At 50.5% G+C, this 17,829-nt stretch overlaps 1 protein-coding gene across 4 annotated transcripts in view; it reads left to right on the top strand.

Annotated features, from left to right (window-relative positions):
• The window catches only part of Washc3 (WASH complex subunit 3), a 36,359-nt gene extending 21,774 nt beyond the window's left edge, over positions 1 to 14,585 (top strand). For all 4 annotated transcript variants that reach the window (XM_023716904.1, XM_023716910.1, XM_023716900.1 and 1 more), the window contains 2 exons: positions 4,933 to 4,997; positions 14,168 to 14,585. In XM_023716904.1, the coding sequence (XP_023572672.1) occupies positions 4,933 to 4,997; positions 14,168 to 14,252 (150 nt within the window). In that variant the 3' untranslated portion in view covers positions 14,253 to 14,585. The remainder of the gene's footprint in view (positions 1 to 4,932; positions 4,998 to 14,167) is intronic.
• The last annotated feature ends 3,244 nt before the right edge of the window (positions 14,586 to 17,829 follow it).

The raw sequence follows: 17,829 nt of genomic DNA, 5'->3' as shown, positions 1-17,829 counted from the left end.
AGGGGACAGCCCAGCAGGGCGGCAGTGGTGCCGCTCCCTGTGAGGTGGACCAAATGGAGCTCACGCTTTGCCATGGGGAAACACCATGTGCAGACTTGTCAGGCTAGTTTTTGAGACAGCAGTGTTTTCAACCCTGGCTGCCCTTTGAACTGACTGTGTATTATCCAGAACATCATAGCTCAGGAATTCTGACGTGCATCGAGTTGGTGTTAAGTACTATGAGGGCCGGGAGATGGCTGAGTAGAATAAGTGCTTCCCTGGCAAGCACAAGGACCTGAGTTCAATCCCTGGTTCTGCAAAAAAAAAAAAAAAAAGAACAACAACTATGTTTCAGTTGCATATTTGCCCTTTTAGACATTTGTTCATTATTTTTCCCTCAGGAGGCTAAGGCAAGAGGATCGCCCCAAGCTGGAAGTCGACTGGGCTATGTATGAGTCCAAGGGCAAGCTGTACTGCGTGGCCTACATAGTTGAGGCTGCTCTTAACCTCACGAGGTGGCCCTCGCAGGTCTCAAGTTCCTGGTGATCCTCCTGCCTCAGCCTTGTGAGTGCTAGGACTACAGGTGTATGCCACCATACCAGGCCAAAATAAGAAAACTCCTATACTGTACCTGTTTGTTAGCAGTAAGCAACGACTTGCTGAGGTCAGATTATAAATTTCTTGCTTTTCCTAATGTGTGCTAAAGGTGGAAGTTGGGCGAGTACTGCGAAGTTACATGGTTGTCAGGATCTACGTAGTAATACTGTACGTGCCTACCTTTATTCTCCATTTCTTCACTGAAGCCACTTACCACAGCTGTTGAGAATGTTTGGATGCCGAGGTCGCATGTCTTCCGTGGCAAGCCTCAGGTGCCTGCGCTTGCGTGGAAGTTCATCTGTGCCGGCCCGTCTCCAGGCCTGCTCGCTCACCGCAGCTATTTTTATTTAGGGTGCTTCAGGTCTCTGGAAAGTATATTTGCAGTTGTGACCCTTGGGGGGCTTGGGGCTCTGGCTCCCATGCCAACCAGCCAGGGCATGTGTGCTGTGCCAGCCTCCATCAGAGCTGCGGATGGACGTTTGGCCCCTGGACACTGGCGCGCTTGTCCTTTTATACTCTATCAGATGGTCAGACAGTGATTTTAATTAAAAGTAATTTTGAAGAGGGAGTAAGTGAAACATGATAATTGGAAATGCAAAATAATCCTTTTTTTTTTTTTTTTTTTTTTTTTTTTTTTTTTTTAAAAAAGGATCCCTACATGATTTCAACCCAGATTCCCCAATTTTTTTCTTTTTGAGACAGGGTCTTCACTATTCAACTCAGCCTGGTGTTGGCCTTGAGCTCACTTTTGTAGCCCAGGCTGGCCTCAAACTCACAATGATCCTCCTGCCTCAGTCTCCTGAGTGTTGGGATCATAGGCATACACCACCATGCCCGGCTGAAAATGCAAAATAATCTTAAGAAAAAAGCTAATGATAAAAGTAGGCTGCTGCACTGGCCCCACCCTGGGAGCGCTGAGCCCCGACCACTAATTTTATCCAGTCAGTCTTAAGTGTAAAAAGTGCATTTATCACATGTATTTCTTCAAGAAAAAGAAGATTTCTTCAGGAACTTATTTAATAAGAGAATCATAATGTACCTGTTTAGACACATGACAGCTATTGGAAGTTAGCTGAGAAGGGACTGTTCTGCAGGGAGTCTTTTCCTGTCGTCCTTGCGCAGCGGCCACATTAGTCTTAGGGTATGCTGCGGACACGAGCGCCAGTCTGTGATTTAAGTCAGTAGAATCATCTCTGTAATCAGTCACTACTGAGAATTGCATTCTTTTTTGCTTTTTTTTCTTGAGGCAGCATCGTGCTATGCAGGGCTGGCTGGTGGCCTTGAGCTCACTGTGCAGCCCAGCCAGGGCTCATGTTCTTGGTGCCTGTCCTGCCTCGGCCTCCTGAGAGCTGGGTTCACAGGCGTGCACCACCACGCCCAGCTATTCTGTGTCACTTTCATTGCTGTGTTTGAAGATACTTCTTTAAATCCTCTAGAATAAATACGGTAATTTTCAAAAACTGAGCAGACCATCTAAACTTCCTGCTAAGTTGGAGTAGCAAGTTCCAAAATGATTGCTATGAAAGTTCTTTGAATTCCTAGAAAGTAAAAGTATAAAGTTTGGAAAATTCTAAGTAACCCAGATTTGAGAAAGCAAGTATCACAGAGTGCGTGAGCCCTGCTGTGAGAGCCGTTCCAGGTCTCTGGCTGTTTTTACTGTAACCAAGTCCATGAAGCTGACCTTAAAATGAGGAGCTCCTCTGCTTCCACCAGCCTCCCTCCCCATACACAGTTCATTTGCTCAAGGTTAGGAAACTGCTTTTAAAGCTTCATTTCTCCTCTTGTTTTCTCTACTTTGTACTTACACAGGCTCTCCAGTGAGGTCCTATGGGTATGCTCATGTATCATAAATCACACAGTTGAGTTGCTAGAAAGACCTGATACTCCTATCAAACCATAGTTACTAGAACCTAGAAGTCTTCAAAGGAACTATGGCATGAACTTCACTTTGCCCCTTTTATCCCTAGCACTTCAGTGTTTTCTAAATGAAATGTTGTAAACTAGATTTCTGTTATCTGAAATAACTGAATGGGGTGAAGTTCCTTGTAGTAGTCTGCGTATTCCCCCACTATTAAAATTCTGTTATTAGGTCAGTTTTTTTCCATCTTCATTCTGGACATTATAATTAGAAAACAGCTCCACTTTTAATCTCGTGCTCTCTCCCACATGTGAGTCACTTCCCATTAGGTGCTGCTGAGCAGGCAGGTCCTTTGAATCTTTCCCTTTTCTTAGCTTCGTGCATTGCCAAAGGACGAGAGTCTTAGCTTCCTGCCTCTGTCCTGGAGCCCATCTTAATTCCCTTTTCAGGACAAGTTAGCGGCCACCTGTGGAACCCCAGGGCACTGCCAGGGGGTGGCCCCAGAGAGCGCTCTGTCTGCCCCTCCTGGTTCTGGCACACCCGTATTTAGAATGTGCTGGGGGGTCTGTTTGGCTGAGTCAGCATGAAGCACCACTCAGGACGATGCCATGTACCAGGGTGCCCACCTTCACCCTTTGCTTCCACCTCACTGCCAGCAGAAGCGAGCCAGCCTCATGCCTACTAGAACTATCTTCCTTGAACATTTTTTTTTTTTTAAAGTAAATAAGGGACTGTGGATATAGCTCAGTGGCACAAGTTCCTGCCTGGGAAGCGTAAGGTCCTTAGTTCAATTCCCATTACCCACCCCCCAAAAAGAAAAAAAGTAAGGATGAGATAACTTGAAATAAAATTTTTCAGATTGTTGGAATTTTCAGCAGCAACAGGGAAGCAGAAGTAAAAGAAAGGGAGGGAAAGGCCTTTATTGCCATTAAGGAGGACCCAAAGAGGATCCATGGTAGGGGTTGGGGGTGGGGGATCCTCTGAGCTGAGACAGGGAGGATGCGACTTGATGGACTTGCGCTAGGGGCAGAGTTTGGAAGGGAGGGTCAGGGACACAAGTAGCTGACCGGAGGCTCGCTGGAGTGCGTGGGAAAGGTATCCAGCCTGGGGCAGGGAAAGAGGAGGAATTGGTCATTGGGATGATAAGCTGTTATTCTGGGGAATCGGGGCCGTGATAATTTAGCAGTTTGTAAGCAGCAGGAACCTGTCACTGATCAGAAAAAGAAGTTGTGGCTAATGATGACCTATCTTAATTTGGCAAGATCTACAGTATTTCTGTAAGAAATATGTGGTCCTTACCCTTGAAGACTTTCATACCGAGTTTGGCTTTTGTGTTTGTTGTGCTTGACTGGACTTGAACTCCGATTTTATTAGGAAATGTACAATAAACTGCATTTTGGGGGAGGACTAGCCAGACAGATATGTACTTATTCTTTGAAAAATGAGACAAGCATATTCTATGTGTGATCACAGACCCAGGTACATTTCTGAGTCTGTGCTTTCCCCTTTAAGCAAGCCCCCTGCCCATTTTGAAGACTGAGCCCAAAGGTGCCCGCGTGGTGACCACGGCAGTGTGATGCCCCACACAGGCCTCTGCTGTCCCTTGACGCTGGGCACTGAGGCACGGGCTTGTGGCAGCAGGGTTCCACCTCTGCCCACAGGACATCACCGCTGCTACCGCAGAGGGCCCCCGAGGCCAGGCAGCCACTGTGGGTGCCTTCCTGGGCCCAGAGACTCAGCGGCATCACCGTCTTCAGGAGCCTCAAACCTAAGCTGGCAGCCGACGATCTCCCCCTCCTCCGAGAGGGCGCAGGAGGGGCCTTGACAGGGACGTGGTGACATCTCCCCCTTGAGCTTTGCGCTTATCATTTGTCCATTAAATGTGTGTACTTTTCTAGTAGATGGGTATTTCTGTGAATCTGTAATGTTCTCATATTCTTAGCGTCAAGCTAAAATTCACAGCTCTGGCCGTTTTTGCCAACTTGCACACTTCTCCAGTGGTCACTGCTTCGCACTGGCGTCAGCGTTGGGCGGGTGTGCCGTGCAGCCGCAGAGGGCCCCGGAGTCCTGCCCGGTCTGCATGTGCAGTCGTGCTGATTAAAAGAACATTGACGTGGCTGCGCGTTAGGTTAAAATTAGCCCTGAAATCTTCAGTTTGAAGAGACGTTCGTTTATGTAGAGCTCAATGAAGTCAGTTGCTTGTTACCAGCATTTTCTCTCTCCAGTGGTGTAAGAGAGAGGGTAGGTCTCTGCTTTCTGTACAGCAGAATTAGTAATAAGAAAGTGTAAAAAATTTAATTTGGACCTGTGTGGCACAAGATAACAATAATTCCACCAAGTCACTGCACAGTGGGAACCTTGGATCTTTCAGGGACTTCGCACATGTTAATATAAAGCAAAGTAACGATTTCGATAAGAAGCATCTAAAGGGCCTTGGCAGGAGGTGTGTGGGGGCAGTGAAGGGGACGTGCTCATGGCGGAATTTCTCTCTCCCTTAGGGTGTTCCGGTTATGGCAATAAGAAACAAAATGATATCAGAAGGACTAGACCCGGATCTACTTGAGTAAGTAATTTTTCGAATTCTATTCCTGTCAAGATCCTGAATGTCAGTTATAATAAAAATGCTTCAGGCTCTCTTTCCCTTTACGAGATTTTCTGCTCACCAAGCCGTCTTCACCTCCTTGTAAAACTCCTCTGTGCCGCTGGCAGCAGCTTGCACGCATTTCAAGAGCAGTTTCAGTAGGTCCGTGGTGAGTGCGGGTGTTCAAGGAGCCAGAATTTTATGGCAGATTTTTTTTTATGCTTCTTCTTTTTCAAAGGCGCACTGGGGAGAGCTTTATGATCCACCAGCATTTCACGTAAGCTTTCAGTGTATAGGAAATGTATTCTACCATGACCTAAATTAAGCCAGATTGAGAAATGGACATGGCAGAAAGGTGTATGTTAATGGTTGTTGTGAAGCTAGAAACCACTTGATACAAGTTTTATAAAATAGTGTTTGGGAACTGCTAAAAAGTAGTAGCTTGGAACGCTGATGATAATTCACTCCACTCCAAGCAAATCTAGCCGCATAGTCTGCTGTGGATACAATGAACCGTAATGGCACCCTCAGAATGCTTCCGTACCTCGTACCTCGTACCTCGTACCTCGTACCTCGTACCTCGCTGCTGCGTGTTGCATCTTCCCAGCCCAGAGCCGAATGACCCAGAGCTGGCCAGGCATCCACGCGGAGGGAGCTGGCGCTCCGCTCTGGAGTGTCTCTCAGCTCACAGCCCTCACGGAGCTGTGGAAGGGAGTGTGGGGTCAGGGTGAGTGGCACGGCATAGCAGTTGGACTGAAGTATCTCTGGCCTATTTGGCATTTGCTCTGGAAGTTGTCTCTGACACCTGAAAACCAGTGAACTGTGGCATACTTCAATATTCATTGGGGATTGAGTTCCCCAATGCTGGTGCTCACTAGGATACATGAAGTACAGATGTATTTGCCTTTGACCTCTTATCCCTGTGAAAATGCACAGTAGACTCCTTGCAATGCCAGGGAGCTAGGAGGGCCTCTCAAGTGCTAATACTTCTGTCTAGGAGAGATGCAGTGAAGGGGAAGCAGTGCCCTACCAGGGCGGCACGTGCAGGGTATCCAGCCCTGGCGAGGCTCAACTTCACGGTCCCTTCATTCGCCCAGCCGTTCTTGTCTGCACCCCAGAAATCACCCTCACTTCCACCTTCTTCCCACCGGTCCTGCCCCCGTCAGTAGTTTTCTTATTCCTGGGAGCTCTCCCACCCCGCTGTAGTGCTGAGCCATGCACTAAGGCAGGTGTCCGCGTTCTGGCTGCCCCCCTGCTTCCCACACAGCCCAGCACCTGAGCAGCTTGCACACGCTTTGTCAGACCACACCCTCTCTGGAGCTTGCTCACACCTGTGTCCTGAGCCATAGCCAACCATGAGGAGTCCTTTATGGGTATCCACTTTCTGCTCTCTTGGGCACCTTTAAGTTTTCTGTCCTGTGTCTAGAACCTTCTTCCCCCAGCTCACTGCCTGACCAGAATCCGCTTAGCATCTCCACCCTAAGAAGCCCCTAGCCAGTGTGCTGGTGCGTATCTATAATCTAGCACTGAGGCAGGAGAACTGCCCAAGTTAGAGGCTAGCTTGGGCTGCATAATGAGTTCAAGCCTAGCCTGAACTTACAGCAAGATGTTGTCTCTAAATAAATCACCACCACTACCAAAAAAGAAAAAGCCCCCAGATGGCTCTAGGGAGACCCGGGAGCACCAGCTGCCCAGCTCACTGAGCAGATCCAGGCATGTGCCGCTGTCTGTGAATGCTGCGAAGTGTCCCTCACAAGGTCGGGCCAAGTCTTAGGCTGGAATTCCAAGAATGGCTCGCGCCGTCTTTCGGCAGAGCCGTGCTTGTGACCGTGACCTCATCCTCAGTGGCAGGGTGGGGCTCTAACCTGTCACCACCACCTGAAGGCCATTTCCAGCCACATTCTGCTGCACCTGATAACTGTGTTCTCAGGAATGCTGGGTTTTGGAATCAAGTTTGGTGGAAGTTGAGAGCCTCACTTGGGAGGAAAGTAAGAGGTGATGAAAGGGAGGGACGCAGCAGCCCGGGCAGCGCAGTCGTTGAGGTCTTGGGTGTACAGTGAGCCGCCCCCAGGAGCCGCAGGAGGGACCGCTGTCTCCCTTTTGCTTTTAAAGTATAAATGGTTGGTAGGAAGACAAGCTCCTCACTGTGAGAAGAATGCCCAGATCTGTCTGCGTAAAGCCCAGCACACACCTCAGGTTGACCCAGAAATGCACAGTGACCGGCAGGTGCGGTGTCCCTTGGTTGGCTTGTGTGTGCATATGCTTGGAGGCTAAAAGCCTGCAGTCTTTAAAATAGTTTAAGGGAAAGAGCCTGGCAGCCCTGCCAGGAAACTTACATTGAATCGGAAAACTGAAGGTGCTTGGTAATTCTGAAATATTATTGATACCCCTGGGTGGTTATTATTTTAAAAAGCAAAAAAATTTTTTTTAAAGTAACAGTGGTTCTTCTATAGCCAAGAGTTAGTCTTGTACATAGTTTCAGGGTGCCTATAGTTCCAGCACTTGTGGGGTGGAACAAGATCACCGCAAAATCCAGGCCTACTTGGTGCCCATAGTGAATACAAGGTGGCCTGGACTGCACAGGGAGGCCCTTAGAAACCCTCTCCATGGGCCGGGGAGATAGCTCAGTAGAATAAGCGCTTGCCTGGCAAGTGCAGGGTCCTGAGTTCAATCCCCGGTTCTGCAAAAAAAAACCTCTCCAAAAACATTTGTGCTTCAGTGCCATTGAAATAAGATGTGGAAGAAAACCCTTGTCACTCTCATACTCAAAAACATAAGGGAAAAGATAATGAATTCTTTTTCTTTTTTTTTTGCGGAACTGGGAATTGAACTCAGGTCCTGGCACTTGCCAGGGAAGCGCTTACTCCAGTGAGCCATCTCCCGACCCTGAGATAATGAAAAATTTTAATGGCCTTTCGCCCAAAGATTAATCTCTAGGGTGGGCCAAATAATTCAGTGGATTGAAGGACCTGCTTAGGCAGGTGCAGCGGCTGGGGTTCAAGCCCCGGCCTGCCGTGCTGGTCCTGTCCCTGGAGGCTCTGAGACCGTGATTGCGACTGGGCCTGGGCATGGTAGCACGCACCTGTAGTCCCAGCTCTTGGGAGGCTGAACATGGGCAGATCACTACAAGTGTGATCTACATAGTGAGGCTCTTTAGACCCTCTAGACCCTTACTAAAACACAAGAAAAAAAAATTCATCTCCTTTATTTTTCCATTCAGAAATACAAAATGGATAAATCTTGCTTTGAAATTTCTATTAATACCTAGAAAAATATTTCTCTGCCTTATCCTGCTGTACCTTGTTACATTTGTGTCCCAAAGTAAAAAGTAGTTATTTCCTGATGACTAATATTTCTATGACCCTGGGATAGGTAAGTTGGCCTCTGAGCCCGCCCCTCAGTGAGAGATGAGGCCCACAAGGCTGAAGGCACAGACTGAAGCAGGCCCTCGACAGTCCCTCGCTGGGCTGGATGCTGCCTAGCTGCTTCCTAGTTACCATCTTTATAGCACAAGGGCCTGAGTTCGATCCCAGGTTCTGCCAAAAAAAAAAAAAAAGAATTGTAAAACAGACAAGGTGCCCCATCGACTGACCAACTGAGGAGCGGCCAGGCCAGCCTCTGCACAGCCCTGCTGCCACCGCCGCCGCCGCTGCTGCTGCTGCAAGTGCTGGCTCAATCGTGTGCTTCCCTGGAGTGCAGCGGTTCCTGCAGGGGTACACACGGCCCTCAGGACCTGCTGGCTTACGGTCCTCAGCCACCATGAAGCGCCGTGTTTCAAATTACTCTTTGCTCAAACTGAAAATCCTTATTTTTAACTTCACAGTGAAGAGCAGACAAAAAGGGATTCATTAATGTCAAACAGAAGGGCGCTGGAAAGTGCGGAGTCCCCTTTTAAAGGCCCGCCCACCAGGGTTCCCGCGTGCCCTGAGGACTTCCTTGCCTACCACTGTCCCACACTTATGCTGTGACTCAAGTTTGGGTGTGACCTGCCCGAGGATGGCCTCCATCGAAGTTCCACAATTGGAGAATTCCTAAAGCGGGTGCTTAACTCCATCCTCTACTCCTGGCTGGCAGATACTAGCTAGAAAGTGCAAGAAAAGTATTAAAACAAGACCAAACACTTGGGAGTGGTTCACTGTCAGAGACCTCATTCACAAGCTGGAGATGGACAGTAGGAACAGCAAAGAGGTGTGCCAAAAGGGGCTGTGGCCAGGCCTGGTGGCGCCCCTGGAGGCTGAGGCGAGAGAGCTGCCCTGAGTCTCAGGCCAGCCAGCTACATAGTGAGACCCTGACTCAAAAAAAAAAAAAAAAAAAAAAAGCCCACTGTGGTCTGTGAGTAGCTAACAAGCAAGAGCCGGGAGCCGCTGGGAAGTGGAGACCCCAGGGGGAGTGGAAGTGGCCCTCACCTGCGCAGCCCTCTTGATGACGAGGGTTAACCTGCTCACGGCAGCCTTCTTAGCTCCGAGACAGGCGCCAGTGTGCACGCGTCACGTCCCAAAGAGGCGCGGGGTCTAGACCAGGAGTACAGCCCCGGCCCGGGTCTCCTGCCTACTGTAAGCACCGACTGACAGCGCTTCCAGTGCGAGGGCCTCACCCGCAGCCCAGTCCGCGGAGCCTTGATGCCTGCGCTTGCCTAAGCTTACCTGTTGCTCTGCAGAGCTCTGAGCACAAATGGACAACGGTGGCCAGTGACTTTGTGGCGTCACCTGTGACACTGGAAACATGACAAAGCAGTCCAAGTGATAATACCCTGCAGTGTCCTCTTCAGCGGTAGCTTTACTAACAATGTCTGGTATTTAATCAGCTTTAAGTTTAACTGCTTTAGGGGCCAGGGAGATGGCTCAGTGGAATACGCGCTTCCCTGGCAAGCTCAAGGGCCTGAGTTCAATCCCCGGTTCTGCCAAAAAGTTTAACTGCTTTAATATAAAGAAAAAAATATTTCTGAGCACTTTTTATCTGCATAAATAGATGTTTCCTCAAAGAATGTTTTTTTGTTTTCCCTGAAGTGGCTGTGACATTAAAGACAGATAGAAATCTTCCCTTAGGCCTGAGGATATAACTCAGATGCACAGCACCTGCCTGGCAACTGTGAGGCCCTGAGTTCGATTCCTGGAATCAAAAAGAAAATAGTGGGAAAAAAGTTAATCTCTTAATGCAAAGAAAATGGGTGTGTTTGTGTTTCAGAGCCCTCTGCATGTTCAGGGTTGCAGAAGCCCGCTAAAAGAGCTTTGTAAGGGACGTGCGTGGCGAGGAGCTCCAGTGGAAGTGGCCTGAGTGGTCTCGGGCCTCCTGTCTGGGACCTGGCTGCCCGCTACCTCCTCCCCTGCTCTTTCCATGCTGCCTTCCCGAGATAGTAGCCCACATCTGTCCTCCTGCCGACAATCTTCCTCTCTGTAGCCAGGGAATGAAGCGCCGAGCAAGGCTTGAATGTTCAGTTTTTGCCAGTAAAAGAAGAGAGCCCACTTCCTGAGGGATATTCTGACTGGCCCTGTTTGCCTCTGGGGCGCTCTCTTGAGTCCCTGCCTTACTTTCAGGGGGCTGCTTATGATTGGCCAGGCTTAGGTCCTGTGTCCCAGACTAGGGAGTAGGAAGGGAAGAGGATGTCGGCCCAGGGGGACATGGTTGGCCCCTGCCTTGATTCCCATTAGCATGGGCTGTTAGTACATATGCTAAAAGAACTGATTTGTGTATTTTATCCTTCTACTCTTCTGCATTTTTACTCATTTTTGGTTGAGGTCAACCTAGTAGCTTCTTTAAAACATTCTGCTTTTTAAAGGTAGTTTAGACTAAGTAATGAGCTTTTTTTTTCCCAAATCAGGGATTGAACTCAGGCCCTTGCACTTGCCAGGCAAGCACTTATTTACTGACCAATTTCCCCAGCCCGAGGTTAAATTTTTTTTTTTTTAATTTTATTTGTGTGTGTGTGTGTGTGTGTGTGTGTGTGTGTGTGTGTCTAGCTCAGCCCACCAGGGGGCGGGGCTGGCTGGCATGTGGTGCTGGGGGTTTGAACTATGGTCTCTGTGCTTTGCTAAGCTTGTTCTAAGTAGGCGCTTTAGACCACTGAGCCATCTCACCAGCCCCCGAGGTTAAATTTAAACTCTTAAAAAAATTGCTTATAAGAATTTTATTAATAAAACGTAGTTAACAAGCTAGTATTTTTATTTTAATTACTAAGGATTGAGTTTTATTAATTATACATGAAAGATTGTGAATATACTTACAATTTTATACATCAGTGTGTTTTCCTGAGATGCCATTTTAGAAATTCATGTATATATTTAAAGTACTAAGGTACTGTACTGTTGTAGAGCCTCATTCGGGCTTTACAGAGGAGCTGGCTTCCTTCTGATTCAGTGAAGCCAAGCTGCAGGCTAGTAGCAGAAAAGAATGCAATCTTTTCAAATCTTTTAAAACTCCCACAAATAGCAAGTTCAAATGAAAGACTCACGTGCGGATGGGGTAGACGCAGTGAGAGTGCTTCTGTTCCTAGAGGGAGACCTGCGCTAGAAGGGCCTACCAGCCCGGGAATGGTGGCCGTCCTGGCAGTGTTGTCACTGCCCTTAGCGTTTGTGTGAGGTGCCTTCACTTGTGAGGTGCTTCCCAGGGTACCCCGCTTGGTTCTGTGGCCTCCTGAGGCTTTCCTCATTCCATACCCAAGAGAGCTGGAGCCTGTCTTTGTTCTCGTGTCATTCGGTCCAACACAGCATTCAGCTTAGTTGAAAACGAGGAGGATGGACATAGCCAGGGTTGGAGCTGCACCCTGGTCACTGCGGACAGGAGTGTCAGTGATGCCTCTGCTGTGGAAAACAGCGCCACTGCTTCTCAAAAGTGAAAAGCAGGATTATTATGTCACCGAGCAATTCCAGGTCTCCTTAGGTGTATCCTAAGGGGCCACGAGCCAGACCTCAGCGTGCTGTGTGCACCCGTGCTCGGAACGGCACTGTTTACAGTAGCCAAGGTGTAGAAGCACACCACGTGTCTGTTGTCCAAAGATGGGCCCAATAAGCTGGTGAAAAGAAACAAAGGAATAGTATGTAGCTGTAAAAAAGGAGGGAGATTTTGCCATGCTACAACATAGTGGCCCTTTAGGGCCCAATATGGTGAAATGAGCCAGACACCAAGGGAGAAGTGGGCCGAGGTTGCACTTTTCTCCTTCAGCATCCGCAGACCGTGGAGGGCACAGTGGCTGCTGGCCACTGAGAGCAGGGAACATTATTTAAGGGGGTCTCGTCTCGCAGCTGGGTGGATGGTGGTGATGTACACCGTCGGCCTAAGGCTGCTGAGGGCCCTCTGCACACCGCCCTGAGTGCCATAGACTGGGAGGGCAGCAAGCAGGGCTGTAGCTCAGCGGGAAGGTGTTCCCAGCCTGGCTTCAGCCCTAGCACATGCACAGGTAGGCATGCACACAAGAAAAGATAGTAAAGCTGCCTAATGTGCTGGCATCTGTATTTTAGCAGGAAGAGCAAAAGGAGACAGTAGGTGAGGCCGTGCACATGAAACAGTGTGGTCGGGGAGAAACCCTGCTCACAGGGGAGCCTGGGAAATGCATTTCTGTGGAAACCTGCACACAAATGTTCTGGCTAGGCCAAATTTTAATAGCAGAAGAGGGTGAGCAGCTCAGGCCCTTCAGTGACACTGGCCCAGCAGCCTGGCTCTGTCACCACCAGGTGACACAGGCACCCTGAGAGCACAGGACCAGCCTGCTGGGGCACTGCTTGCAGGGGCCAGGCTGGACTCCAGGTGACAGCCACCTGCAGGGTCCCTCGGGTGAAATGGCCACCTTAGCAGACCCAGAGACAGCCAGTCACTGTTTTGCCGTGGTTAGTAACATACCAAATAGATTAAAATACAAAAGCCATTTTTTAATAACTAAAAATAACTAGTAGACCATGTTTTCTTTAACAATTCTGTTTAGTGTGTCCTAAATCTTTAATAAGGACTAGATATGGTGTTTTTATGCCTGTAATCCCAGCACTCAGAAGGCTGAGGGCTAAGGCAGGAGGATCACTGTGAATTTGAGACCAATCTGGGCTAGTGAGTGCAGGACCAGCCTGAACCACAGTGAGACCCTACCTCAAAAAAAATTTTTTTTAATTAAATATATATATATATATATCTTTAATGAGAATCCAGAGCCTGAAATTAAGCGTAGTAGTTTTTAATTATTAGGACCCAGCAGCTATGTTATTCTTCCATTTGTCTTGTGTTTCCCCCAAAGTATACTTTGCTTGCCTGATTTACTTTCTCAGTAAGTGAAGGGTGAAGAAAATGCCGCTGTGTGGATTCAGTGATTTACTGAGACAGCACTCAGGCCTGTAAGCAACAGCTTGAATAACACTGCTCACACTTCATTCTCTTTAAATCTTTTGTTGGGGGTGGGGGGTAGTAGCGGGAATCGAACTCAGGGCCTCACACTTGCCATGCGTTGGGGCCTCAGCCTTCTTCCTGTGTGCTGCAGCATGCCCTGCAAGCTGGGGCTTCCGTATCACCATGCCTCCTCACTGTGCCTGGGCAATCATTAGATAATACTTGTATCAACTCAGACCTTTCCTGTTCATCCTCTAGAGATAAAACTTCAAAGTGAGAACATTCCACAAATGTTAAGAGCCTTCTCTGACCAGATACTTTTCTCTCCTGCTTAATTTCCATACAGCCAGTTTTCTCTGTCTGTACGTACATACGCCTGTATGTATTTAGGTTTTTTGAGAAAGTCTTGCTGTGTCATTCAGCTGATCTCAAACCCATTGTTTAGCCCTGGCTGGCCTGAGGCTCCCTCGGCCGTCCTGCCTCAGCCTCCTGGAGTGCTGGGATGACGCGTGCACCGCCGTAGCCAGAGCTGCCTGTTTCACAGCAGGTGTTCCTGAACTCTGAAGTTTCTCCCTGCTGTGGTCCTCTTCTTCCACATCCTGCTCGCCTTTCTCGGCACTGGGCAGAAGGGGCAGCTCTGAGCTGGTTGTGCTGGCCTGGCCCAGCCTGGCCTGGTGCTGGGCCTGCAAGGTGTCCTGAGGCCCATGTGTCGCGAAAGTCTCGCAGGAACTCAGAGGACACAGGCAGCTGATGTCCTGCCATCTCACTACTCTGATGACGTGATTGTCCTTGCTGAGTGCTTTTCCCCCACTGGGAACACCCTCAGCTGCTTTCTTCTCTTTCAGGCGGCCTGGTGCTCCTGTGCCTGATGCTGCCGTGGAGAAGAGCATGGGCGGCAGCTCGGACAGCGAGTCTTCCTTCAGTGACTGAGCCAGCCCAGCAGCCACAGACGCCAGGCGCTGGCCCCCAGCTGCATCCTGCGGCACCCGCCGCCTAGTGTCTGGGTTGAAAAGAAAGCCGTTCTAGCCTGCCAGCAGCACGCCTTGCTACCAAAATAAAGGGCTCTGCAGCGAGACACAGTGACCTAAACTGCAGTGCGTGCTTCAGTGCTCGGAGGAGGTGTGCCGGGGCCGGGTCGCCTCCAGGAGGAAGGATGTGAGCTCAGGTGGTGCAGAAATTAACGCATTTTGTACAAATTTTAAATGCTTTAGCATGAAAAATGCTGTGCACTTTTTCTTTCTTTTTTCTTTTTTTTAACATACGTAGTCCATGCTATCCTTGAATTCACTGTGTAGCCCAGGCTGACCTCAAATGATGGTGATCCTCCTGCCTCAGCCTCCCGAGTGCAGGGGTGACAGGTGTGCGCCACCACACCTGGGGTTACGTGCATTTCTACGAAGAACTTAAGTTTCTGGCAGGACGTAATACTGGGTGGCACTTTTCTGTGACAGCTTGAAAAGGCGTTATCTATTTTGGATATGGGACTTACTGGAAGTATTTATTAGCCAATACAGCTCTTCGCCACGTGCCCAGTGCTTCAGGTATCATCAGAGCCTGATACCTGTCGCGTTTACTGTCAAGTAGAAATGTTGAAGGTGTTCTTGGTGTAGTGGAAGGTGAGTGAGGCTGTCGACCCCTGCGTTGCCTTGGCAAGGACGGCAGGTTGCAGCGCGCACCCAGCCCTGCGCGTACTTCTTGTAAATACTCAGTTCAGAAATCCTACAAGTACTAGGTGGGACGAGAATAAAGTACTTGATTAATGGTGCGTGTTGTAGTTTCTACCGGGACGTGGCCCCCAACGGCTCACAGGCAGGGCCTGTGGGGTGATAGGGTCCTGCGGGCCTGGCCCTCTGGGTTGAGGCGGGGGCGGGGCCTGGTCAGGTGGGCGGGGCTGTCTTGTGGCCCCACCCCTCGTGCCTCCTTCCAGCCTGGAGCAGCCCCGCCCCCAGCCCCTCTGCCATTACCAGAGCACTCAGGCAGAGGCGGGAAGGATTGTCGTGAGTTTCAGGCCAGCGTGGGCGACACAGTGAGACCACATTAAAAAAAAAAAAAAACATCTCAAGAGACAAGAAGTTTGGAGTGTGGCAGCCAGCTGGACCTCGCCTTCCTGCTCACTCAGAGACCCTTCTCTCTATGCCCAGCTTGTGTGTTCCACTGCAACCTCCCAGAGCACGTACACACACACACACACACACACGCTGTGATGTGAGATCGCACACCGTGCACACGCTTTCCGACTGCAGTGGTCATGTCCACCGCTGGCCTTTCAGAAAGGCTTGTCGTCTGGAGAGAAAGGCAGGTCCTGCTGCGGCCGATCCCTCGGCGCTGCCTAACGGCCCCAGCAGTGTTCCTGCAGGTACCGAGTGGACCAAGAAGTCCCCGTGTGCCGCCAGCCCGGTAACCTGAACGTGAGGCGCGATCCCAGCCTCCTCCTGACCGCTGGTTCCCACAGTCTGCAGGGCCTGGGCCTGCTGGCCTCGCGCTGTGTGCCTCTTGTGGGGCACAGGCTCACTTTCCATCCCTGTCCGCAGGACACCCGGCTCGGACCACCGACCCAGGGTGTGTGGACATCAGGACCACAGGTCCCACGGGCGGCATGGAGAGCAGGAGCCGCAGCCTGCAGCAATCCTGGAAACATTGCCACCACTTTTTTTTTTTTTTTTTTTTTTTTTGTAGGCCTGGGGATTGAGCTCAGGACTCTGCGCTTGCCAGGCAAGTGCTTATTCTACTGAGCTATCTCCCCGGCCCTAGCTTTTCGTTTTCTATTAATGCCGGTTTGCAGTCCACAATCTTAGCGCTCATCTTATGACTGCATCCTTGTACTCAACACGGCTTGTCTTTTGTCCCCCCCCCTTCCTCCTCACTGCCATTGTCTTAGACCCCTCCCCACTTGAGAAAGCTGACTCCATTCTTGGCTCTTTATTCTGTGGGTTTCTCCTTGAGGGAAGCTGCAGGGTGCCAGTGTTGATCTGTGCTGTAGTTTGAGGTGTTACAGGAGGAAACTGTACAAAACGGGACCCTGATTACAAGATGATTTTACTCTAGTCACCCAGGGTCATACACAGAGTGCGGGGAATGGGTGCACACACTAAAGAGCAAGGACCCAGCTGATGGCCTGGATCCCACGGCGGTGTCCCGTGGGAAGCCAGCTGAAGACCTGGAGCCCATAACAACGTCTCCCACAAGTCCGACTGGAGGCCTAGAGCCCACAACTATGTCCCATGCAGGCCTGCTTCACAGATCTGTGCAGGGAAGGCCCAGAGACCAGTGATGGACGCTAGGAAGCTGTGCCAGCGGGGTGAAGGCTCTGTACCAGCTGCAGGCTGAGGAATCTGCCCTGGAGCCAGGAAGCAACGCTCAAGGCAAGAAGCAGAGCACCTTGGGAAGGCACCGCGCCACCCTCACGACAGTGGGGTCCTGAGCTGCTCCAACAATGACAGCTGAGTTCCCACCAAGAAAGCCAAGGTGACAAGCTTCTTCAGAGGACTGAGCTGTGCACCATCTTCCCCTCCAGAGCCAGGAAGCAATGCTCAAAGTAAGGACCAGAGCTCCCACAAAGTGAACCGCAGCCATTCTCGGCGGCAGCGAGGTCCTAAGCTCCTTCGACAACGAGAACAGCAAAGTTCATCAGGAGAGCCGGCGTGACGAGGTCCTCCAAGAGAACCAACAGCAGTGCCAGGAAAACCAGGAGCCCCGCAGCTCCAGACTTCCTCTCCAGTTCTCCCGTACGCTGCCAGCAACGGTCCTCAGGTGGCCCACACATCCGGCACTAGGCTGGCTCAGGTCAGCTGCGTGTTGTAGGTTGGCCACCAGCTGCCAACCGACCAGTCTGTGAAACAACCCAGGAAAGAGCTGGGAACTGAAGAACAGGAGGAAAGAGAAACCCCGCCTGAGGGGCACTATGGACCAGGGGGCTTACTGCAGGAGCAGCAGCCCTTGGAGATCGGCGGTTCTTCCCAAGGTGTCCCCAGCCTGGGTCCTGGGCCATCCCAGACAGCCCGCCCCACCAGGGGGAATGTGGCCTTGGGAAGGACTCTGGTGGAGAATCAGGCAGCGGCCCCCAAGCTGCACAGCGCCAGGGCCTGTCCACGTGGGCTGCTGAGCAGGTGCCGGCGGCCTGGGGTGCGATTCCAGGATGTATAGCGGTGTCCATAGCGGGGCCGGTGTCGGGATCGGTGTGCAGCTGCTTTCTGACCCTCAAGCTGGCCTGGCCTGGCCTTACAGTGTACAGTTTCCTTTTTGGCTAGGTTGCATGGTAAGCCTTGTCATGATATCCAGAACGTTTCCATTAAAAATCTTCCAGGAGTGAGCCCAGGCTAAGCAGTGCTGAAGCCCGCAGCTTTCTGGCCTGTTGCAGTTGGAACCTGACTGCCGGCCCTTCCTGCTCCAGACCCCAAAGGGGCTTTGTGTGCACAGGGCGCACCGAGGTCGGCAGCGTGCTTGTGCTTCCAGTCAGGTCCCATCGCGACAAGCTGGGTCTCTGAGGCTCCCGAGAAACGAGGCTCAG

Source organism: Octodon degus, unplaced genomic scaffold, assembly GCF_000260255.1.
Source record: "Octodon degus isolate 3935 unplaced genomic scaffold, OctDeg1.0 scaffold00004, whole genome shotgun sequence".
Classification (NCBI taxonomy): Eukaryota; Metazoa; Chordata; class Mammalia; order Rodentia; family Octodontidae; genus Octodon; species Octodon degus.
This window is presented reverse-complemented; position numbering and strand designations above follow the sequence as displayed.